Source organism: Dipteris shenzhenensis, chromosome 27 (assembly GCF_047967505.1).
Source record: "Dipteris shenzhenensis isolate YYH24624 ecotype China chromosome 27, Dip_SZ_1.0, whole genome shotgun sequence".
Classification (NCBI taxonomy): Eukaryota; Viridiplantae; Streptophyta; class Polypodiopsida; order Gleicheniales; family Dipteridaceae; genus Dipteris; species Dipteris shenzhenensis.
In genome coordinates this window covers 24,747,128-24,772,220 of record NC_141622.1, presented here as the reverse complement: position 1 = coordinate 24,772,220, position 25,093 = coordinate 24,747,128, and the positions used below count along the sequence as shown (strand labels likewise).

General features: G+C 44.3%; 1 protein-coding gene across 2 annotated transcripts in view; it reads left to right on the top strand.

The window, feature by feature from the left end:
* The window catches only part of LOC147884075 (NAD(P)-binding Rossmann-fold superfamily protein), a 51,767-nt gene extending 31,084 nt beyond the window's left edge, over positions 1-20,683 (top strand). For both annotated transcript variants that reach the window (XM_087398701.1, XM_087398700.1), the window contains exon 9: positions 20,109-20,683. Coding sequence is in view for 1 of the 2 variants with exons in the window: in XM_087398700.1 (XP_087254826.1) it covers positions 20,109-20,180 (72 nt within the window). In the remaining variant the exon portion in view is untranslated. The remainder of the gene's footprint in view (positions 1-20,108) is intronic.
* The last annotated feature ends 4,410 nt before the right edge of the window (positions 20,684-25,093 follow it).

Sequence of the window (25,093 nt, the reverse complement as noted above, 5' to 3'; positions counted from 1 at the left end):
CTTTTATTGATGATGCCACACGCAAAGTGTGGGTCAATTTCTTGAAGCATAAGAGCGATGCCTTAGATGCTTTCAAGAAGTTTGTCGCTCAGGTTGAGAATCGGACAGGTCGTAGGCTGAAATGCCTCAGATCCGATAATGGGGGTGAGTATGTGTCACATGCTTTTGTACAGTTTTGTGAAGCTAAGGGCATTAAACAGGAACTCACAGCCCCTCATAATGCATCTCAAAATGGTGTAAGTGAGCGGATGAATCGAACTATTCAGGAGAAGGTTCGATGTATGTTGTCTTATGCTGCATTACCCCATGGCTTTTGGGCAGAAGCCGTGCAAACAGCAGTTCACATTATTAACAGGTCGCCAAACAAGGCTTTGGAGTTGAAAGTGCCAGAGGAGGTGTGGTCTGGCAAGCCACCTTCATATAAGCACTTACGTGTGTTTGGCTGCGAGTGCTTTGCTTATATACGCAAAGAACTGCGCACCAAATTGGAGCCAAAGTCTTTCAGATGCATCTTCATGGGTTATGGTGACGAAGGTGAAATGGGGTACAGGTTATGGGATCCCGTTAAACGGAAGATTATATGCAGCAATGATGTCATCTTTAAAGAGGATAGTGTACACAAGGAACCCGTGCAACCTGTGGAATACAGGAGGGTTATTTATGATGATGTTGGACAGCAAAGAATGCCCATTTATATGCAGCAGCAGGCTGCTGCAGATAACCCTGTTCAAGAGGGTATACAGGCTGAAAATCAGCCAGATAATTTTGCCAATGATGCACCACTGGATATGCCAGCAGATGGGGCTGTAGAACAGCCAGATATGGTGGTACAGCCACCCGTCATGCATGACGAACAGGCTGGACAGCAGCCTAATCCGGAACATTTTGTTAGAAGGAGCACCCGTGTACAACGGCCTCCTGCCAGGTTTGTTCCAGGAGCCAATAATGTGGCTGATTTTATCATGCTGAGAGATTGTGGTGAGCCTTCCAGCTTCAAGGAAGCTATGGGAAGAACAGAGAAAAGGAAGTGGGAGAAAGCCATGCAGTCAGAAATGGACTCCCTACTTCAAAATGATACATGGGACTTGGTGCAGCTACCTGCAGGCAGAAAGGTTTTGCCATGCAAGTGGGTTTACAAAGTCAAAGTGGATTCAAATGCTTTAAGGCCAGATTGGTTGCCAAGGGATTTAAGCAGGAGAAGGGCATTGATTTTGATGAGATCTTTTCCCCTGTAGTCAAGATGACTACTTTGAGAGCAGTGTTAGCTCTTGTTGCTCATGAGGACATGGATTTATGTCAGATGGATGTGAAGACTGCTTTTCTTCACGGAGATCTCCATGATGAGATCTATATGAGTCAGCCAGAGGGATATGCTGTTAAAGGGAAAGAGCAGCTTGTGTGTAAGCTCAAGAGGAGCTTGTATGGACTCAAGCAGGCGCCAAGAGAATGGTACAAGAAGTTTGATGCCTTCATGCAGTCCCAAGGGTATCATAGGTGTGAGACCGACCATGGCTTGTACACCAAACGGGCAAAGGATGGCAGTTTGATGCTACTCATTCTATATGTGGATGACATGCTGATTGCCAGCAAATCTCAGCAGGAGATTAGTGCTTTGAAGAAACAACTGCATAAGTCTTTTGATATGAAAGACTTGGGTGATGCAAACCATATTCTTGGTATGCGTATTATTCGTGACAGGTCCAAGGGACTTTTGTTTCTGTCACAGAAGGAGTACATTGGCAAGGTACTGCAGAGGTTTAAAATGGAGGGGGGGAAGTCTATTAGTACCCCGTTGCCTCCACATTTAAAACTCAGCAGTAAGGACAGCCCCAGATCAGATGATGATAAGGCTGAAATGGCCAAAGTTCCGTATGCATCTGCAGTTGGTTCTTTGATGTATGCCATGGTTGCCACTCGTCCGGATATTGCTTTTGCGGTGGGAGTCATCAGCAGGTATATGGCAAATCCAGGCAAGCGGCAGTGGGAAGCAGTGAAAGGTGTCTTGAGGTATCTCAAGGGTACCAAAGACTTGTGCATATGCTATGGTAGGCAGGATGCATTGGTGCATGGTTTTACAGATTCAGACTATGCAGGGAATGCAGATAACCGGAAGTCTACTACCGGTTACATTTTCACATTTGCAGGAGGTGCTATATCATGGGTGTCTCGGTTACAGAAATGCGTTGCACTATCAACTACTGAAGCTGAATATGTTGCAGCCACTGAGGCTTGCAAGGAAGCAATATGGCTTACTCAGCTGGTGGGAGATTTGGGCATTACAGGAGATATGCCAGTTTTGCATTGTGATAGTCAGAGTGCTATCATGTTGGCAAAGAATCCGGTCTTTCATCAGAAGACCAAGCACATAGATGTGAAATATCATTTCATCAGGGAGGTATTGGAAGACAAGTGACTTGAGCTTGTGAAAGTGCATACTGATGATAATCCTGCAGATTTGCTCACTAAGAGCTTGCCTACAGAGCGGTTTGCACATTGCCGCCACATCATGGGATTAGGATGAGACCATTCTTATTTTATGGTCTTTTATACAGTAACTGTATATTGCTGTAATTTTTATTCTTTTCTCCCCTTAGGCACATTGGCCTTTAGGAGGGAGGTTGTTGGGGTAAAGGCACATTGCCACCCCTTTATTAAAGATATGACACCTATGACTGTCTTAAGACAGTCATAGGGTGAAAAACCTAATCCTAATAAAACCTATGAGTTTGTGGTGTGGCTCATCACTTCACACCCGCATCTTTTGTGTCACCACTCTCTCTCACTCTCTCCCCCTTGTACTTCTCCCTCTTACCTTCCCTCTCAGTGGACTTGTTAATCGGAATAGAGTGGTTTAAAACCCACGATATTCAGATTGGATGGAAGGACCATACTCTTTCTTTTTTGGATAAGGACACCCAATTTTGTATTCAGTGTGATAATATTCCCTCTTCTCAGGGACCTATTGTATCTGCGATGTAGCTTCGGAATATATTAAACACTTCTCATTATGATGTCTATCAGTGTGTTTTGATTCCGCTTTCTTCATTTGTTGTCTCTGTAAATAACAAGAATGATTTAAGTGTGTTTGAACACCGAGAATTGAGAACGTTGTTAGATGATTTCATGTTAGTATTCCCTGCTCAATTGTCGGAAGGTTTACCTTCAGAACAGGCAGTAGACCATCGCATAGACTGAGTACTTGGGGCTCAACCTATTAGTGTTCCACCTTATAGGATGAGCCAGCTTGAGGAGGATGAGTTAGCTTCACAGCTACAAGATTATTTCAATATGGGCTATATTCACCTAAGTAAATCACCTTGGGGAGCACCTGTCCTCTTAAGACAGAAGAAAGATTCTACATGGAGAATGTGTATAGATTATAAACGATTGAATAAAGTGACAATTAAGAATCGATACCCTCTACCTCGTTCAGATGATCTAATAGACCGTTTGGCCGGAGTGAAGTTTTTCACTAAGATTGATTTACGTATGGGTTATTACCAAATTCGTATCTATGCTAAACACATAGATAGAATCGCATTCCGAACTAGGTATGGCCACTACGAGTTTCTTGTATTACCTTTTGGTTTGACCAATGCTCCTGCCACATTCCAGTAAATGATGAACGATTTGTTCCGAGATTTTCTGGGCAAATTCGTTGTAGTGTTCTTAGATGACATCTTGGTATACGCTAGAGAATCACATCGGACACCTCCAGATTGTCTTAGTTATTCTGAGACAGCATAAGCTCTATGCCAAGATAAGAAATGTGACTTCTTTATGAAGGAGATCATTTACTTAGGACACAAGATTTCTTCAGAAGGTATTAGCATTGATCTGGATCGTATCCAGAAGGTTTTAGATTGGCCTATCCCTCAGACTGTGAAACAACTTCGTTCTTTCCTAGGATTTACGATATTTCTACGGAAGTCTGTGTGTGATTATTCACACATCACGGCACCCCTGACAAACATATTGAAAGGTCGTGGACGCAGGTCTACCCAGCCGATCTCGTGGAATGATGCATTGAACAAGGCTTTTGAAACCTTGAAGTTAACTATCAAGGAAGCACCCGTTCTTGCATTACCCGATCCTACCCGGCCTTATGTTTTAGAGGCCGATGCGAGTGATTTTGCGATTGGGGCAGCTCTATTCCAAGAGGGCAGACCTGTAGCTTTTGAGAGTAAGAAGCTAGACGACACCCAATATCGTTGGCCCACACTAGAAAAAGAACTCTATGCAGTAGTGTATGCCCTTAAGGTTTGGAGACACTACTTGTACGGTTCAAAGTTTCTTGTATTGACCGATCATCAGTCAATCAAGTATGTGTGTGATGGGTCTGACTTGAGGAGACGGAAAGCTAGATGGGCAGAATTAATGCAAGATTTTGGTTTTAAAATACATTATCGCAAGGGTTCGTTGAATAGTGTGGCGGATGCCTTAAGTCGAGTCAAGTTTGTAAATGCTATGTCATTTACGGAAATATCCTCAGACCTATTTCAATCCTTGAGAGGGCTTTGCGCAACTGATAGTCATTTCAGTTCTTATTGGTAGAGAGTCCAGGATGGGAGCTCCATGGTTGACCAAGACTCAGGGATTGTGCCCCCTACGGTACAGGCGGCGGGAGGTCAGTGGATGATTAGGAATGGCTTGCTGTTCCGAAATGGAAAGATTTGTGTGCCAGATGTTCTGGAACTTCGATCCAAGATTCTCTGGGAGTGTCATGATGCTCCTAGTGCTGGACATCCAGGTATACATCGGACTCTGTCTCTTGTGAAGCATACCTTTTATTGGCCTAAGATGCGTGCATTTATTGAAAACTATGTGGTAGGTTGTCGGGTTTGTCAGGTTACTAAGGCAGAACGCCTTAGAAGCACGGGTTTATTACAGCCATTGCAGATTCAAGGTACTAAATGGGAAAGTATTTCCATGGATTTTATTACTGGTTTGCCACGAACGCGCAAGGGTCATGACTCCATTTGGGTCATAGTCGACCGTCTGACAAAAATGGCTAGATTCTTACCTACTAGAACAACTATTTCAGCTGTTCAACTGGATCACGAGTTTGTGGACCACTTGTTTAAGCTGTATGGATTGCCCTCTGACATAGTCAGTGACAGGGACTCAAAGTTTACAAGTAACTTTTGTACACTTGTTTTTGAGAAGTTAGAAACTACTCTAAGTATGAGTTGCTCCGATCATGCACAATATGATGGTAGTACAGAGAAGGTCAACCAATTGGTTGAAGATATGCTTCGGGCATATGTTTCTAAGAGACAGTCTTCATGGGAAGATTATCTACCTATGCTTATAACAGTGCAAAGCATTCGAGTACTGGTTACAGTCCTTTTATGCTTATGTACGGGTTTCAACCTAGTCACCAGTTATGGTTGGGTTAAAGGGAATCCAAAATGATGCTGCAAAGACCTTCTTGCTAGACATGCAAGAAATGTTGCAGTTTGCGAAGGAGTCTATTAGAAGTGCCCAAGATCGGGACAGATTTTGGTTCCGAAGTTATCGCCCAGATACTGTAGTCCGTTCAAGGTTATTAAAAGAATTGGACCAGTTGCATATAGACTAGCATTGCCTCCTGATGTTAAAGTACATCCAGTATTTCATGTCAGTAGACTGAAAGAAGTATTGGGTGCGGATGATCAACTTGTTTCTCCTCAAGAAATAATAGAAATGACAGATTTGACTTTTATTCCACACGAACCTGAGTGTATTCTTGAATTTCGTGAAAGACTGATTCGTAATAGAACTATCACGGAATACAAGATTAAGTGGAAGGATCGTGTTCAGGAGGATGCAACATGGGAGACATTAACGAACCTCCAGAGGACATTCCCGGGTTTTTTAACGAACTCAGGAGTGAGTTCTTAGAGGAGGGGAAGTATGTCATGTGCAAGGATTGGTATCTGACGTGTACTGGGTACACAAGACTAGCTCAGGTAGCCTGGGGAGGCTTAGAGCTAGGCAGGCTTGATTCTCGGGTTGAGTGGCAAGGGTACGAACCAGTTAGAGGTCTTCGCTATTTTTGGCGCTTGGGGCCCGAGTCTTTATAAGGGGCCCAGAGGTTCAGTTCTCAGAGAGCCGATGGGAGCAAGTTTCATTCCCAGGTGCTAGGTCTGTGATCCTGGATTGAGGCGCGGACGTGCGCTTGCATCATAGCGTAGCCCAAGGCCCAGCAGCAGATCCCAGGCTTCACAGCGCCACCTGGTGGTATGGGACACCAGGCTGGTTAGGATTTGGTTGGGAGTTCGTGCCAGTAGCTCAGCTCGTGGCTCGGAGGGGACATCTCCTGATTCGGGATCACATTCCTAGATGTCATGGTTGGGTGGTGAGCAGCCTGCTCAGTTTCCTCACGTTGGTGTGTTCTTGTGTTTGCTTGCAGATCAGAGGTTTTAGGAGTGCTAGGACGTGTCAGTCCTCCCCCGAAGGTCTTTATTGCAATAGAATAACTTTGTACAACTGGCTCACGGTGGAGCTGAGAAACAATTCGCTGGAGGAAAGAAGGGCTGGCCTCCCCCGAAGATCTTTATTGCAGTAGATTAACTATGTACAACTGGCTCACAGAGGGAGCATGAAGCTGAGTACAATTCTCAATAGTACTTAGATTAGGGGCTCTTCTTTAATAGACTAGGCCTAGCTTTTGCTTTCCAAGATTTTGGAAAAGTCATGTCCCCATCTGTAAGCCCCCATGAGGAGAGCATGGGGGAGGTGTACTTAGGACTTATGTGGCTGCCACACATGGGCAGCATAAAAACGTTTAGAAGAAGGAACATGGAGCTGCCATGTGGGCAGCAGGGCAGGATCGCTTTTGATGCCAGGAAATGTATGGAACTTCCACGTAGGTGTACCGACAATCTGAGGGCCAGAACAGTACGGATTGGAGGTGGATGCAGTATGGACTTGCGGCGATGGATCAAGGGGCTGAAGGTGAGAATAGAGGCGGAGTGCATGGAGCGGGAGTGTGCCTATTTGAAGCAGATCCAGGGCCTGCAAGAAGACCACGATTGGGGCTGGTATGGGCTTGGACCATTGGCTGCAGGCCACGTGGCCAAGCGGCTGCCAATGGCCCTGGTCCAAGCCAACCACTCTTCCACCTCGGGCTGATCCTCATGAAGCAGGTCAGCAGGCACATCGCCTGGAAAGGCTTCAACAAACTCACATGAAAGGCATTATGTATGGCCTAATTGGCAAGTAGCTTCAGCCTATAAGCTACATCATTAATGCGTTCAAAAACCTAGAAAGGACCATAGTACCTCATCTTCAGCTTTGTGTATTGTCTTTGCCTTTCATCTTCCTGAGTCGTGCTTTCTAGAAATGCAGCAGCACCCAATCATCCTCTTTCAAGAGGAACTCATGGCGGTGCTTATCTACTGTCTGTTTGTGCTTCTCTTGGCTTTTGTGGAGGACTGTTTCAACCTTCTGATACGCAACATCTAGACTTTCCACAAATTTGTCCGCTTCAAAAATCTTCTCTTTCGTATGCAGAATGGGAGGTACCTTCCGTTCTCCTGCCACAATTTCGAAGGGTGCTTTCCTTGTGGATGAATGTACAATGTTGTATGCAAATTCAACAAGTGGCAGAAATTGCTCCCATTTCGATTGCTGATCCGAAACATAGCACGATCAAGGGAAGTGGAGTTGGCTTCTTCTGACTGCCCATCAGATTTAGGATGGAAAGAGGACGAGAAATTCAGTGTGGTACCCATATTCTTAAAGATACAACTCCAGAAAAGACTTGTCATCTGTGGGTCTCGATCACTAACAATTGATTGAGGCATCCCGTGATGTTTGAACACATGAGACATAAAAGTCTCGCCATTTGGTCTGCTGTAATCTTCTTCCGTACGGGAATAAAATGGGCCTGCTTGCTGAATCTGGAAATAATGGTCCATATCCCATCATGTCCCGATGGTGTACGAGGAAGATCGTAGAAAAAATCCATAGCAATGCTTTGCCAGGGTCGATCGGGAATAGGTAAAGGCTGCAGCAGTCCAGCCGGCTTTTGTCTGTCATATTTCACCTTCTGGCAGGGGATGCATGTCCTGACATATGCCTCGACATCCTTCCTCAATGATGGCCAAAAGAAATAATGCTCCACAGCGTTGGTGGTGGCATCAATGCCTCTGTGTCCTGCATAGGGTGGGGCATGACTCTCTGTCAAAACTTTTGGCCTCAACTGTTTCGTGACACACAGTCTGCCATGCATTATCAGAAAACCTTCTTTGAAAGTATAGTGCTCATGCCTCTGTCCATCGACCAACTAATCATAAATCCGTGAAAAATCAGCATCATTGGCATATTGGTCCTTCATGGCATCAAGATCATCATGATATGCAATGGCCACGGCTGAAACTTGCGGCTTAATAGACACTGCATCTGGGGTGGGCTTTCGTGAGAGTGCATTTGCAACAACATTCTTCTTCCCAGGCACATGCACAATCTGAAAATGAAACATAGAAAGGAAATTTGCCCACCTCATATGCTTCTCAGACAACTTCCTTTGAGTGAGAAAGTACCTCAAGGATTTGCGATCATCTGAACATGAAAATCAGCACCCAAAACATAATGCTTCCAGGTCGAAAGAGCATGTATGACAACCAACGTCTCTTTCTCGTAGATGCCAAATTCATTTCAGCATCCTGGAGCACTCTACTCTCGTATGCCACCACTCTACCATCCTGCATAAGTATCCCTCCTACGTTGTGCCCACATTGATCTGCGTGGACAGCGAAGGGTTTGCAAAGAGTTGGCAAAATAATAACAGGATCTGAGTAGAGTTTCTTCTTCAGTAGGTCAAAGGTTGCAATTTCTTTGGAACCCCATCTGAAAGTGACTCCTTTCTTCTGTTAAGGCATGCAAAGGAGATACAATCTTTGCAAAATACGGGATGAACCTCCTATAGTACGAGCACAAGCCCAAAAAGCTACATACTTCATGGATGTTCTTTAGGTGTGGCCAATTCTTGATGGCCTCTACCTTGGCGGGGTCCATCCTAACTCCATCCTTGGAAACAATGTGCCCAAGGAAATCGATCTCATGCATGAAAAATTCGCTTTTCTTGGCATTGACAAGCAAGTTATGCTTCCGAAGCTCCTAAAAACCAATTACCAGGTACTTCTTATGTTCAGCCTCATCTTGAGAGAACACGATGATGTTATCAAAGAAGGTGCCAACAAAGGCTCGGTGTTCTCTAAAAATCATGTCCATCATTTTGTTGAAGGTGGCAGGTGCATTCGTTAATCCAAATGGCATGACAAGAAACTCATATAGACCAAATGTGGTACGGAACGCTATTTTGTGTACATCCTCTAGTTGAATTCAGATCTAGTGATAACCACTCTTCAAATCAATGCGGCTGAACATCCCAGATCCCTGTAGCCTATCCAAAATATCATCTATCCTGAGTATAGGGAATCCGTTCTTGATTGGGGCCAAAAGCACGGGTCCTTGACTTGGTTCATAATTTCCTCTTGCTGGGCTGCACTGACCCTGTAAGGAGGTCGGTTAGGAGGGCTGCTACCAGGGATTATGTCCATCGTATGGTCTTCTGGCCTTTCAGGGGGCAACTCCTGTGGAAGTGAGTCAAAAAACACTCCTTAAACTTTAAAAAAAATGTTTTCTAGCTTGGAAAAATGAGACTCTTCCTCTACTGACTTCTTTTTAGATGCAAACACTAAGTATGCTGAAAGGTGCTTTTTCATTACGTTGCCAATGGCAGAAGCAGATACAACAGGGATGGATTCTCCCTTTAGATTAGCATCAAGAACGTGGGTTTTGCCACGGTGAGTGACTGTGATTGTTTTATTCTTCGTATCCAAAACAGCCCCAACATGGAAGTGCCAGGATCTGCCCAGTAACACATCACAACCATTCAACGGCATAACATAGAACTCTTCCTTGTCCACGTAGCTCTGAATATGCGTCCTCAGCTTGCCTATCACTGGAGTAACTGACTGGTGGAGCCCCGCACAAGCCATATCCGCATGACACAAAGGACCCATCTCTTCTGCCCGTATTCCCAACTTTCCAGCCAGCTAAGTTGGCCTTGGCTCCTGGTTCAAATCAGAGCTGTTTGTTCTCTTATCTTGCCCCATGCCCGACATAACTCTGAAGCATCTGTGTTCTGAACAACGCCAATCAAGTCTGGTAAAAGACTAGCAGTGGGTTTGGACTTCTTATTCCTCTGAGCATTCCTCTTCTCTTCCTTATGCGAGGAGGGAGGGAACTTCCTCTTCTTGTGTGGGCACTCAAAAGCCTTGTGGCCCTCCTCCTTGCAAATATAACACTTGTTGGCATCAATGATCATACAGGATTTGTTTTTCTTCATTTGACATACAGGTCGGTACTCGCCTCTGTCCTGCAACAAACTTTGCCTTCATGGGCTGCGAAAACTCTCTGAACTTCTTAGGAGATTCCGTCTTGCTGCCCTTTGACTTTGGTGTCTCCTGTTGGCTACCTTTGAACCCAGAAACTTTTCCCTGCATGAGGTCATAAGCGGTAGTGGCATTCTCAATCAACTGGGACATATTGGAGACCCTAGTCTTTGTGCAGTAGTCCCGAATCTCCTTGGGCAGCCCGCAGCAATACCTTTCAATCTGTTCGGACAGCGGTACATGTCTTTTTGAATTCACTGGCAATAGAGCTTCCCAAAACTTCTTATTGTAGTCTTCCAAATTTCTGCAATTCGCTGCTTCTAACTTGTACCAGGCGGTCATGATATCTACCTCGAACATGGTAGTTAACCAAGCGGTAGAGAACACCTAATTGAATTCAATCCAAGTGGTAGCTGCTCTGCCCTGCAGAAGTAAGTTGGTCCACCATTGGAGAACATTGCCCTTCAAAAAGGTGGCTGCCTTTCGGACTTTGGAAGACTGTGTAAATTGTCCACCTGAGTAGGCGGCATCGAACTGTTGTACAAATGTCAAAGCTTTCAATTTGGCCTGCATCCCATTGAAGGTTTCAAACTTTACAGCTGCCCCTCCCTCCTTGTAATCTTTCAACTTGCCTTTAGGGGTGAGATTATCATAAACAGGGGGCTATAAAAAGGGCGGAGTCATCATTGCTCCGGCATTTTGAGCCATTCCACCCGTACCCATGGTGGGGTTAAACATTCCAGGTCCCACTCCCTGCATCTGTGGCACATTCCAAGTATTCCCCATCGTTCCAGGCATTCTTGTTTGCATCCCGCTACACACTCACACTTGCACCAAGTGCATATGGGATAAGTCCCATAGTGACACTTGGCACTCACACATGACTCACACACATGAACTAGTACTAGAACTCCTAGTACTACACACCAACACATTACAAATGATACATAAATGAAGACATAATGAAAGGCTATCTTATTCATAATCATGAGAAGTACAAGCCTTATAGGCTACACACTCACACACTTGCACCAAGTGCATATGGGATAAGTCCCATAGTGACACATGGCACTCACACATGACTCACACACATGAACTAGTACTAGAACTCCTAGTACTGCACACCAACACATTATATCAGGACACTCTTTGGCTATGATATCTCCAACACCCCCCTTCAGAGCAAAGAGTGTGAGACCCAACACGCAAAGAGTAGATTGATCCCCCCTCCACCACAATACTGCAAAGAGTAAGTCCAACTATCCAACACCTCTTGTGGGATAGCAACTTCTCAATCAGCTTGCGACCAGCAAGGACCTTGATGAAGGCGGACAACAAGCACAAGATGCAAGGAGCCAAGGGAGAGCTTGTGTGGACAAGATGAGTGCTCCAAAATGCAAAGCAGTTGCCTAGAACAACTCTGTGATGAACTAGAGACGAGGAGCAACCCTGAAGATAAGTCTGGAAGAGGCGGGTCTGCAGCAGCAATCCCAAAACAATTCACAAATGCAAGCAGCTGCCCCAAAATAGGTCGAAGAGGCCTCCGAATGGCTCAATGGTCTGCAACCAATGAAACCCAAAAAACGGTAGAATGGCTCCAAGAAGGCTTGAAAATCCACACGTGCAGACGGCTCTTGGAAGTTGGTTGAAGCGATGCTGTTGATGCCTGCAGCAGAGATTCGGTGGCATGGTGTGCTCCGAAATGCACACAACAGCAAGAGAATGCTCCAAATTGCGGAGGCTGACCTCCACGCAGCACTTGCAGGGACTGGAACTACTATGATGTTGGAGCTGCTTGGAGATAGTAGGCTATGTAGCAGACGCCCAAACAGAGGCTGAAAACAGCTCTGAATGAGCTCAAACTTGAAGGATATTCCATCTAGCAGCACGTGTGCGCACACTTCTTGAAAACGAGCCGACCAGCAAGGCTGTGGAGAGGCTAGACGGGCAGAGACGGTCTCAAGAAGATGCCAAACAGAGGCGAAATGAGGGCAAGAAGGATGGCAGCTGTGGAGAAACCAAAAAGGGTAGAAAGCAGCTGGAAGGAGACATAAACGAGGCTCAATCTAAGGCGGAAATGAGCAGAGCTGATGCCGCTGTAGGAAGAAGGGCTTACGCAGAATTAGGGTTTTGGGTTAGGGTTAGGTTTGGGATGATGTGGCAGCTATGGCAGGGCTAACCTGCTCTGATACCATGTTAGAAACATGGTGGAGAGAGAAGGAGAGAGAAGGTTAGGGTGTGAGGAAATAATACATAAATGAAGACATAATGAAAGGCTATCTTATTCATAATCATGAGAAGTACAAGCCTTACAGGCTACACACTCACACTTGCACCAAGTGCATATGGGATAAGTCCCATAGTGATATGTGGCACTCACACAAGACTCACACACATGAACTAGTACTAGAACTCCTAGTACTACACACCAACACATTACATCACTAGACTCATTGGCTATGATATCTCCAACAGTGAGGCTGAGTACAGAGCAGCTTTTACAGTTCCAATGGAGTGTGTTGGGCTGTGGAAGTCACTTGCAGCTATATCCATACAGGATGAACATATGCAACCATGGCATTAGTTCTTCAGGTATTGTGAGATGTGACCAGGATATTTCAGCCCATACCATGGAGGGGGTTTGTAGGCCATTCTACGGGCTATCCATAGGTGCCACTCATTCCTTGGTATGTGCCATGTAGGCCTAGTTCTAGGTAGTTAGGACATTTGGTACAATTAGTCTATGTACCAGTTTTTACAGTTAGTACCACTGGGACACCCTGTCCTAGGGTTTCATCATATAGGGTGTACTTTGTATTAATTTCTCGATTGCAGTAATTCATTATAGCAGTACGGTTTCTTCTCATTGCCTCCACCTCCATTGCTTCCATCTCTTGCCCTAGTCTACATTTCTTCAGTCTTCATTCCTAGCCTCAAGGCTAGGTCTTCTGAGATAAAATTGCCTGTAGCTCCTCGATCGAATAGGATCAAAGCATTCTGGTATCTCACTGTACCCCACGAGAGGCAAATTTCTCAATCTTTCAGATTGGGTTCTTTTTGTGTTTTTTGCTCCCTCAAACCCGAAGGCTTTCTGGGGCATAGGGCAGCCATATGCCCTTCTTTTCCACAATGGAAACACTCTCTCTCCTTTTGGAAGGCCTCTAGCTGTTCTTGGGTAAACTTTGACTTTCCTTTGTAGGGATTTGATGGAACCCTCGGCTTCTGCAACTAGATTGCTTTTGTCCTTGAGTTGTTGGTGCTGTATTTCTTTTGATGGTGTCCCCATCCTTGTCTTTTGAGGCGGCTACCCATCGTAGCAAATCTTCCTTCATTGATTCGACCAATGAGGTTGTGATTGCATCAAATCTTGGAGATCTCGGAGCTTTGTCTTGCGTTCAATGCTTACTAATACTTGGATGCAGACCAGCTCTGTACTTCCGAAGCTTGGACTTCTTTGAAATTTCCTTAAAGGGAGTAATCTGGAGATAAGCTGAAAAGAACTTCTGATTATAAGTCTCGACCGTATTCGAGGCTGTCATGGACATGCTTTCCCAAGCTGTATGGACATCATCATAAAGGTGTCCTATTGGACTTGATGAAGTTCTCAATGAAGAATTTGTGAGGGAAAGAATCCAGGAGTACCAGTCTCTGAAGTAGAAGCCTCGATTTCAGCACTTGTTCGAGGAGATGATGACTAAGAAAGTTTCGTCTCCCCACAAGGAAGAAATTGCGTGAGCCTTTCCTTGTTTCTAAAGAATCTCCTAGGCAACACCATGCTTCAAGGAAGCATTGCCGAAGTTCCCCTTCACTTCAAAGATATTCAGATTCAAAGAAAAGAGGAAGGAGTCCAAAACCCCATAGAAGATGGAGCATAAAGCATAGACGGAGATCTCCCAGCTCCATCCCATCTTCTTCTAGTTTTTTTTCTTCTTCTTCTTCTACTTCTTGGTCTTCCTCTTCTACATCCAAAGAGCGTTCCTCTCATGGATGCAAAAGGAGAAGTCCTTTGCTGCTGTGCGGGAAGCCCTTGATGAAGACCTGTGAGCTCCTTGTTTCTTACAGTCAACCTCTTCCCTTGCTGCACCAAGATCCTCCTGGATGGCACCTTGACGCAAGCTGGACTGCCCACAAAATCTTCTCACACAATAGATAGTATGAGCCCTGAATAAGTAGACCCCAATGGAGCCCCAAAATAGCAGACTAAACTGGCCGGCCCCTCAAAATGTAAGCCCAACCTGGTCTGCATCATTCTTCTGCCCCGCCTAGCCACATGGAAGCCTGCAATTGGCACAGGTTTCACCATTTGGTGCTTCTCCCAAGAAATAAAGAAGAATTTTTATTAGATTGACTCCAGTCAAAGAATGTTGACTTTGGTGTACATATTTCATGCTATAGTTTGATTCCTTCTCAGTTTGGTCTCATGTTTGGAAGGTGTTGAGAAGATTTATTTCAACACTGTGATCTTATATCTCATTGTAACAAAAAGCCTCGATAAAGGGGGGGGCGGGGGGGGGGGGGGGGGTCGTGGCTCTTTACTCCTGTTTCATTGTTTCTCATGCAAGAATGTACATTTCAATTTCTGCTCACTCAAATCTTTGATATAAAGCAAGATTCTGCAATGTTGTGCAATGCAATCTTCCCCCTCCTTTAAGAGAGCAATGAGAGGTTTTGCTAAAACAGGCTTGGGTTCCCTTTTTTTTTTTGAGTTTTGAGTTTTGAGATTTTTTTTTCTTCACATGGGAAGGAGGGGGGTTTGGGCCCGGGCATCAGCAATGAGAATAAAGATAAGTGATAGCCTTTCTTCCTTCATTTGTATTTAGGCAAGCATATTTTCCTGCACTGCAGAGTCATTTTACAAGCTTCTAAAAAAAAACGTGTTTGTTGGATTTATAGGGTCAATGCGCCACCTATGAGCCCAGTCCCCAAATGAGGAGAGCTCAGGGGGTTGACGCCTACATAAGAATGTGGGTAGATGGACCAGTAGAGGGATGGGATGAGGCCGCCATGTCGGCAGCAACATGGGCAGCAGATCATCATCTGTCTTTATGTTATTTTGGGGCAGCCCACTAGGCAACCCAGGTTAGCATGGAGGGCTGACTGCCTGACCACAATTAGGGCAGAATGTGGGACTTGAACAGTCCCAGCCATGTGGCCATACAATTGGCCTTGGGGCAAAGACTGCAGGTTGGCCAGGTCAGGCCGTATATAAAGGCCTCCCTTGGAGGCATTTGGATCATTCAAAGGTGAAAGAGCTAAGCATTCTCTGGACACTACAGCCTGCAGTCCTACTGGAGAGCTTTGTGGAGGGAAGGCGTTCAACAGTTAACCTAGAAATCTACATCAACAGTACCACATTCATTGAGTATCCTTGCAGGAGCAGAAGTCGAGACTTCTGCAGTACACCTGGGTGCAGACCTACTCACAGTAGGAGAGCATAAGGGGTGCAGCAAAGGGAACTTTGTCTGCAACATCGTAGGACCATATTTTTGCAGGAGTGCTCAGCCTTGAGCAGCTACTGAAGCCTATCACAGAGGCACGTGGCAAAGAGGAGTTTCCTTCACAGGGTGCAAGAAAACAAAGCCTTCTTTTGGTACCTTACCTCAGGGATTGTTTCTAGAGGTGCTATATATCTAATCTGTTTTGGCTGTATGTCCTTTCAGATTCAGTTGCCCCCTTTACATTAAGTAAGCACATGTATTTGAGTTGTATTCCACATTAAGTATCTTGTGATTATGTGAAGCTTTTCCGGTCTTCAGCCCCACTTGGAGCTGTCAGCTTTCTCTCTCTCTTGGTGAGAGCCTCCAGCTTCTTTTAGAGCAGAGAAACAGCCAGACTTTTTCCATTTAGCATGGAACAGCTTAGCAGCCCAGTTGCAGCTCATTCCAAGCTCCAATTATAGCCAGTTACGTGCTCCATTTGCTTCCAATTGTGAGCACCCTCTACAGTCACCTACGTGCTCCATTGCAGCGCACATTCTTGTCAGATCTGAGCACCCTCCTCAGGCAGGTACATGCTCACTTTGCTGTTACTTGTGGGCACCCTCTACAGCCAGCTACAAGCTCCATTTTCAGTTAGTTTGGTGTCTGTTTTGAGCTTCCTTTAGCAGCCAGTTGCAGCCAGCAAGAGCTTCATCTACTGCTCAGTTTGCAGCCAGTTGTTGATCAGCTAGCTTGCTGAGACAGCATTAGTTATCATATCAGCTTATGTGCTGAGTTGCATTAGTTTCCTTGCTTAGCTAGCATTATCTTATGTGCCCATTTAGCATCAGTTATGTGCCCAGTTAGCATCAGTTATGTGCAGTGTGCACTAGTAGAATGGTGATGCAAAGGGGAAGGCTTTACGGTTGCTAATGCATGGGAGCAATGAATGAATTGCTGGTCTCTTCCATGAGGATTGGAGAGTCCTTGGAGACCAAGAAACGAAGAGCTTTACACTTTCTAATTCTAAAGTTTTTCTCTATTTGAGTAGCAAAAACGCTTGCTAGAAGCATGTTGAGATTTTAGTTCTTAGTATATGTAAATATAAATAATGTGGCAAGCATCTTCTCTTGGGTTATGAAGAAGCTGTGAAGGCTATAGTCCTGGAAGACTAACCTTATCTGTAGACATCATCTGAATTGCTCATTTAAGGTTTGCTTTGTGATACTTCATGATTTATAGGACAAAACACTTGGTTTGTTCTATCTAGGTGATCCTTGTGTGCCCACGTACGGCTTGAGTTACGACACATGAAAAGATCAATGCATGGTCCATGTCTTTCGTAACTATAGCTTCATGGACACATAATTGGTGACATGAGGTATCAGGGTCCATCGCTTTGATGTACTTCTTTCAATTTGCTTGAGGTGCTTCTCCATGATGCGAAGGTAAACCCACTGTGTAATGCAGGGGGAAAAGGGGACTAAGGTAGCAGTATATATACCTTTGTAAGACTAGAATAAGTCCAATTATACTCTAGTGAGAGTTAGAGGGAATATATAAGTCCACTCCCACCACTCATGTACTCACTTTTGACGTGACCTACTCTTATCCTACTCTCTTCCTTCCTCCTCCTACATTCCCTCCCCCCCCCCTCTCTCTCTCTCTCTCTCTCTCCCCCCCCCCCAAAATCCCATTCCTTCAGCCCTCATTCCCTTTCTCCCTTACTCTCTGGCCCATTTGCTCATTCTATCCCCTTTCTCCCCTACCCCTTTTCTACATTGGTATCAGGGCATCGCCCTGCTCTTCCCTACTACACACAGACATAGGCAACGTGCGACTGATGCAGTGCAATGCAGAGAAGCAGAGACTCACGGAGCACAAAACAGGCAACAACAGTCACAAGCAACAAAGCGTTGACGATTAACACACTAAATTTCCATCAAATTCCGGCCATCAACAAGCGCTCGACGACCAACATACACAATTTTCACCAGATTTTGTTGTCAGATCTCCGTCAGTTCTCGTCCCTCAGTTCATTTGTCAGATTTCCCGAGACGTTCTGAAAGAGCCACATCCCAGCTCTAGAAGCAACAACTAGTGTCATGGTTCCACATCTTTGAAAGTGGCACGTTGGCTGTCAATGTCGTAGCAGTAAGAGCTTGCATTAGATGAGCTTCTCCATTGGAATTGTGGACGCTAGCATTATTGTGGCTGGAAGGAATGTTGCCTGATACTCGCTGCTGCTGTTGGGAGAATCGTCAACGCTGCCGCCACGCCGCCAACCGACCCACCCATTTCCATCGCGTTGTCCTCTCGTCCAATGCCTGCGAATAAATTTAGATCGGGTTATTATTTGAATGAAGTTAGTGGGCTAAGTACAGTTGGGTCAATATTGGTATGTATAATTTAGGTTGGGGTTAGGTTCAGTTAATTTAGTTGGGCTTAGGCTAGTTGGGTTAGGTTAGGTAGCTTGGGCTAGCTTAGAATAACTAGGGATGACTCTATTCTCCTAACTGTTGGACAGCCAGGATGCATTCTCCGCACCACGCGGAGGTTTTATGGTAGATGCTCGATGCACCTCTAGATTTAAGTCCTTCAGACCATTTAGTTTGAGCAGTCAGCTTCCCAGTACGGAGATACCTTGGCATTGAGGGCGCATTCTTTGTACCTCTGATTTGGGCCATCCTCCAATTTAGCTCTCTGCACCTTTGCAGATGGAGCCATCTATCTTGGACGGGCCCATTGGTGCACATTTGATTAGTGCTCCCATGAGCACAGTTCCTCATTTTTTCATAGCAGCCAGCATACTTGGAGTTGCTTTGGGTTCACATGGTAGTCTACAGTAGTAGGAGAGAGGTCAATCCTTCTCTGAGTCTTTTAGTATGTACTATGTAGTATATAGGATGGGGTTCATGCTCCCATTGCACCTCCGATGAGCACATACAACCATACACAGCCCGTGTGGCTGTACATTTCAACAGGGTGTTGGCTATGGACAACAGACGTCTATTGACGATATGTTGTGTGAGGCATTGCGCTCTAGCCATGCCTTACCTTTGGACATCTGTCATGAGATGCCATTCTATCATTATGTGAACCTTGAGCATGATGATGCCCCCTATGTTTGGAGATGGCCAAAACAAAAATTATGCTCCGTAAGGATAAGCTCATGGTGCATAAGTTTAAAGGTGACACGCATACCCAATGGGTTGGAGAATGTCTCACAAAGCTGGAAGATTACTGTGGCTTCTACCCCAAACAGGAAGGACTATGCTATCATACGAGGGGCTTTCTGTAAAGACCAACCATGTGGGCATCGTTTAAGGGGCTGATGGCTACCACATTTATATCCCCACTAGTACTGGAGCAGTATGTAGAAGAAATTTATATATTATCACAGACTGGCATGGTTCAGGAGTGTTTGCAGGGATTTTAGAGGCTTTACCTTTTTGTACATGACATATTTGAGAGGGAAAAGTTGCTCCATTTTTTTCATGGCTTGCATCCGTCCTTGGCCTCCGATGTGAGGACTCACGAGCCCCAAACCATTGAATGAATTGCCAAGCTCGCGTAGGTATTCAATCCCCCACATACTAATAGGTACAAGTAGGCTACTTGCCACACATGGGACTGTGCTTGAAGTCGTGTGTCTCGCAGAAGGTATAAGGCATCCAAGTGTTCGATGAGAGTAATACCAAATCATCTGCATGTAGATCTGAATCAAGGAGCTGGCAAGAGAGCTCTTGCTTCCTTCACCTTCGCTAACTCGGTGGCCTTTTGTTTCAATTTCTGGGAGGTGAGCTCCTCGGCTACCCATAGCTTTGTGCCTTTTAGAGTTTTGGATGACCAAGAAGTTGCAATCTATCTTCTCTACTTGAAACATAAAGACAGCATGGTTCTGTGGTGTCCTTTGTATCGCTTCCACTGCCTCTATGTCCCATGTCAAAAGTGTAGGCGGTGCGCCTCCACTCTGGGGAGCCTCCAATGCAAATAGTCCGTGCTAACGTCTCCTGTTCTTTGTCCTCCTTGATTGCTAGGTTTATGTGTTTCTCTAGTTTTGTTTTGACTGTAATCTGGCTCTCTGAATGTACAGAGTGGACGATTGGAATGCCCTTTTTATATCTTTGAATTGCAGCGCTGCTTGAATACGGTATCTGACAGGAAGTCTAGACTTTATGGACTTTGCTTTGTCATAGTGTAGACCTTGATGTATGTGAAGTGAGGGAGTTTAATATGAGAGAGAGAGAGAGAGAGAGAGAGAGAGAGAGAGAGAGAGAGGTAATTTGACTCTCTGAATGTACAGGTTGCAAATGGAGATGATCAAGTGGATGATTGGAATGCCCTTTTTAAATCTTTGAATTGCTGTGCTGCTTGAATACTGCTTTTTTGAGGAAGTCTAGACTTCATGGACTTTGTTTTGTCATAGCGCAGAGCACGATGTATGTGATGAGCACCGATTTGGTTGGATTTTGGTAATAAACACAGGTGTTTGTTGAGGTTTGTGAGAATCATGCAGATGAATGCTCCATATGGTGTGGAATGAAGGTCTAGATACTATTGAGTCAAAACAAGAAGCTACCTCATGTCTATTTGTTTCCTTGGATATGATCCGGATGCTTTTTTCAGGAAACTCAAGGAGCAACTTCTGCTTTCTTGTATGCCAATATGTACGTTCTGCTTTTTCTATAGTGAATTTTAGTCATATCCTAGCATTATGTGTTGTGGTTGGATTCAAATTAATCCTGACAGTTGTGGCAATAAGAATACCAGACCGCAGGAAGTTCATTAGTTACACTTAGGGTTTTTCCATCTCTGCCTTTTCATTCCTTTGGTATTCTGGGATATTGGCTACCATGAGCAGTTTCAACGCTAGACCAGAGAAGGTAATGTTTTAGAGCAATGGTTTCATGCCATGGATTAGTAACGAGCAATTTCCAAGTTGTATTTTCTACACCAGGGGCGCCCTCTTTCACTTGTACATCTTTACCTGCAGATCTCATTATGGGTACGCTCATGTACAAGAAATGGACTTTTTTTAATGAAGTTGTCAAGCTGTGAACTGTTGGGTCGAGTCTCAAGGATATCATAGTTTTGAGTCTCAAGGAGATCATAATTTTGTTTAAAGATGTCAAAATAAGCATGGGAGATCTCAAGGACTGGGGGGTTGAGTCTCAAGTAGATCATAATTTTGTTGAAAGATGTCAAAATAAGCATGGGCATTATGGTCTATTCGCTAGTATTTGTGCGAAATCAAGAAACAATGGCTTTGTGAAGACCTTAACCTCCCACAGGAAGAAACAAGTTTTCCCCACGTCCTCTTTCCCCTCACACAAGCACTCGTCCTTCATGTTTCCTTTACAAACTCCTTGCCACGTGTATGCTCGCTCCATAACCCAAACTAAATACATAAATAGTATTGTAACAGAAAGCCTACTGGACTTGAATGAGGTTTTGTTTTTCTTATGGCTTTGTCTGAATCAATGTTTACAATATGTACCTACACATGACACTATCTTCAAGGTGTGTTAAATGTCGTAATTGTTCGAGTTTGTTCTTTACTGCAAGCTGTTGCCATTGGTGAGTTTGCCCCTCATCTCCTTAAGAATACTGACTAGCTATACTGAAGGGACCAGTTAGAAGTGAAAATATCTTTGTACATGCGACCTGCAGAAATGAAAAGGCAGAGAGGAGTGACATGATTGAAGCAAACTAAAGACACAAGATACGAGTCTTTGGGCAGCTGTGTAAGGAGTGTGACATTTTAGAGATTGAGCTCTATTGCAAGTGAATGGGAGGAAGCACTCTAGGGGAGCTTATAACCACTCTCGCTGAGAGCTGTTTTGTATGGAAGTCCTGTTCCCTGTGGCACAGGTGTAGCAAACCATAAAACAAAGCAGTGGCTGCAGGAATTGTTGTTCATGGTGTCATGAATTGTCCTTCATGGTGTCAAATTACATACCAAGGCTGGTTACACACTGGGCCTGCACCCACCCAGCCAAGCCAAAAATTAAATGCGAGGCGCTAGGTGCAGAGGCGCCATTGGCCGCGAAATTTCCGCGCTCCGCCCAGTTTTGGGCTGGCAACATCCCACCCCCAAGTGCTTGGGCGCTCCATTTCTTCTTTCCAAAATGTTAATGCTAGGACCCTTCCACATGTGCATATGTTTTGGCCACCAAGCGAAGGCGGTGTGTATGCTATCCCACCCACCAGCAACAATTTTAGTAAGTCTTGGGCGGGCGGGGTTACACACTCGGGCCTTAATAGTATAGGCATTTCATGCAGTTATCATCGAACAACCTAAGCTAGGTTCCTATTACAACATTTACAACAGTTATCCTTAGACTCCAAGGTAGGTCATGATGTGATCTTGAGGTTGAACTCCATTTTGAACATGCTTTTGGATTTCCCTCCTCTCCTTGATTGGACAATAGACTAATGTAGTAGTCTGTCTCTCTTTTTTAGAAGGGGTTTGTGTTCGAAAAGCTCCAAATATTGTTCAATCTCTTAGTTATCTTCATGGTGTCATAGTCATACACTCTTCTATACCCCATCCACTTTTATCTCATGGAACGCCTTCAACAGCACAGGAAACCCCTAGTGCTAAACAAAGAGCTTAGGTGCTCATTGGAATCTTTTTTGTCCTTGATGTGGTGTTAGTTGGTTTAATGCCCTAGAAACCTTCTGCACTTGGTTTACGAATACTTTTCATATCATGGAAGCCAATGCTATTCTCAATCCACATCCATCCAAGTCCAAACATCTCATTGTCTTTATCACTTTCGTCCTAGAGGAGTTATGCCTCAAGGTCCAATTGGACATTTGAAAGCACACATTGTTGGTAGTTTGTGCCAAAATACAAAGGGAGTTACACTATACTCTTATATGAGGCCAATTAGATGGCAATTGTAAGCATCCCATACCATGATTTACATGTAAGTGTGATTTTGGGTGTAGAGTTTTTGTGATCTGTGACAGCTTGACTATAAGTGTGACTTTACTACAGGTAATGGCTACTCGCATCGAAAATTGTCTATCTATGTGGCGTGGACTTTGAGGCACTTTGGGGTGGCTTTGGTTTGTTGACCCCAATGTGATTTGTCTCGCATCAATATGGTTTGTGGGATGGGTCTTTGGTTTGGTCACTCCACTTAGTCCCAATGGGGGTTGTTGGCTACAGGCTATTTAACCCCATTGGTGTGCCCCCTGGTGGCTTGGTTGGTACTAGATAAGAAACAGTCTAAGGTGCTTGTTGACACAAGTGTGATCCCACAAGCGAAGTGGTACTCTTGTGGTCCTTGGATATAAGTAGGGTGAAAGACCCCTCTCCCACATTCCATCGGCCTTTTTGGGAGTGGGAGAAGGCATGCATGGCTATGGGGCAAGGGTGTCGGACCCCTCATACTCAGTTCTTGGTTGGACACGTGGTAGCTCTACAAATATTTTATACGAGAGTGCTCTTCTTCCCACTAGAGTCATTGGATTGTGCCAAGGCTTCCACACACAAACAAGCATATCTCCATATTGCTCATATTTAGAGATATGAATAGCAAGAGAAGTATGTCTATTGTGAATATACAACTTAGCTTGGTGGGATCTAGAAAAAATGGGATGGTGACTCTACTTAGGATTTGTAAGCTCTTTGATTGATAACTGGGATGGATTTAGATAGAACGATTCTACTCAAGATTTTCAAGGTTCCTCAATTGATGATTGGTGCAAGCATTACTTGTGTGCATCGGTCTTGGCATGAGCATTTTTTAATGACTATTAGGGCCATTCCACTTAGCATGCATCCTTGTGATTTGTGTCCAGTCATTGAATCATAGGTGTGATGGGAAGGCAATATTGTAATTAATATCATATCAAGTTGAGCACCTTTCATTTATGTTTTGAGCATCAACGTGTAATTCTTTCTTCAAAGAGTACTTTGCTTGTTTTGCCTTTATATCTAGTGGAGTAAATATCGAAATTGCACTTTGATTGTTTGAACAATGTTCTTTTTGATCATCGTTCTTCCTCTAATCATATTGTGTGAGGTTTTGTATAATGTATATATTCTTGAGAGTCTAAGATGTGATTTGTTCTTGAGCCAAAAGTAGTCAACCATGCATTGAATGAGCTAAGCTACCTCATCATCATTAATGGTAATCTTGCTAAGTTAACCTGACTTCATGTTAAGTGGGCTAGCATGTCCTATTGATGTTCAAGAAATTGTCATATATTGGAACCTAAAGATGATAAATGCTATAAGATTGTCTTTTTATATGCCTCTCACAATTCTCAGATGACCCTTAACCATGTTTCACATAGTTCTCAAATGACCATTTCCCATGTTTGACATACCATAATAATGTTTGAAATTTCATAATTTATAATAACTTTCATAGGTTTTAATTCCAAGTAATGATTGTCTCTTCTCAAAAGTGATCACAAAATATGTCATGCTTCTTTAATAAAGTGAGTTGATCATAAACAATTATGAGGCGACTTAGGTGCAAGAAGGTGTTAGCTTCCATTGTTGATACTAAAATGATGGTTGTTCTTATGCAATTGAATTACTTATAATGTTTTGTTGTTTAAAGGAGAAAGAGGAACTTTAAAAGTCCTTGGACTCGTTCATCATTTGGATGACTTAAATCAAGGTTTTTTTTATTATGCTTTGATCCTCATCAAGGGCAATGTCATGCAAGCACTTTGTGTATTCACTTTGGATGACTTCTTAAATGCGGTATTTCAAGAACCAGAAGTAGAATAGTTTCCTTCTGAGATATTAGTAATGGACATAATGGTGACAATAGGAAAATTGATGATAGGGCATGATAGCGAGTCCATCATTGATGGCACGTGGTGGTAGGCATGGGTTTGACAACAGTGGTGAGGCATGGCAATAGAAATGGTGGGCAATGGATTTCATGGGCAATGCACAGCACACAAGTGATGTAGATTCTATGGGTGGGAGGCATTGATTACACGACATGGTGTTGAAAAAGGCAACACGATCATAAAAGGAGGTGATGAGGTCATGAGAGTTCAAAATTAATGCATGTAGCACGAGCTAGCAATGTGCCACTGAAAAATGTGGCATAGTCATCGGAGGAGGCAATGCGGCCAACAAGAGCATGCAAATGGCATGTGGTGTTGCAATGGCCCATAGACATCAAAGGAGTTGCAATCTCTTCGAATTATGCAATTAGCACTAATGCAAAATGGGAGGTGGCACCTTTGCATGAGGACATGCAACAATCAAGGAGTTGGCTCAAGGCTCAAAGTCGGCAGTTGACATTTCAT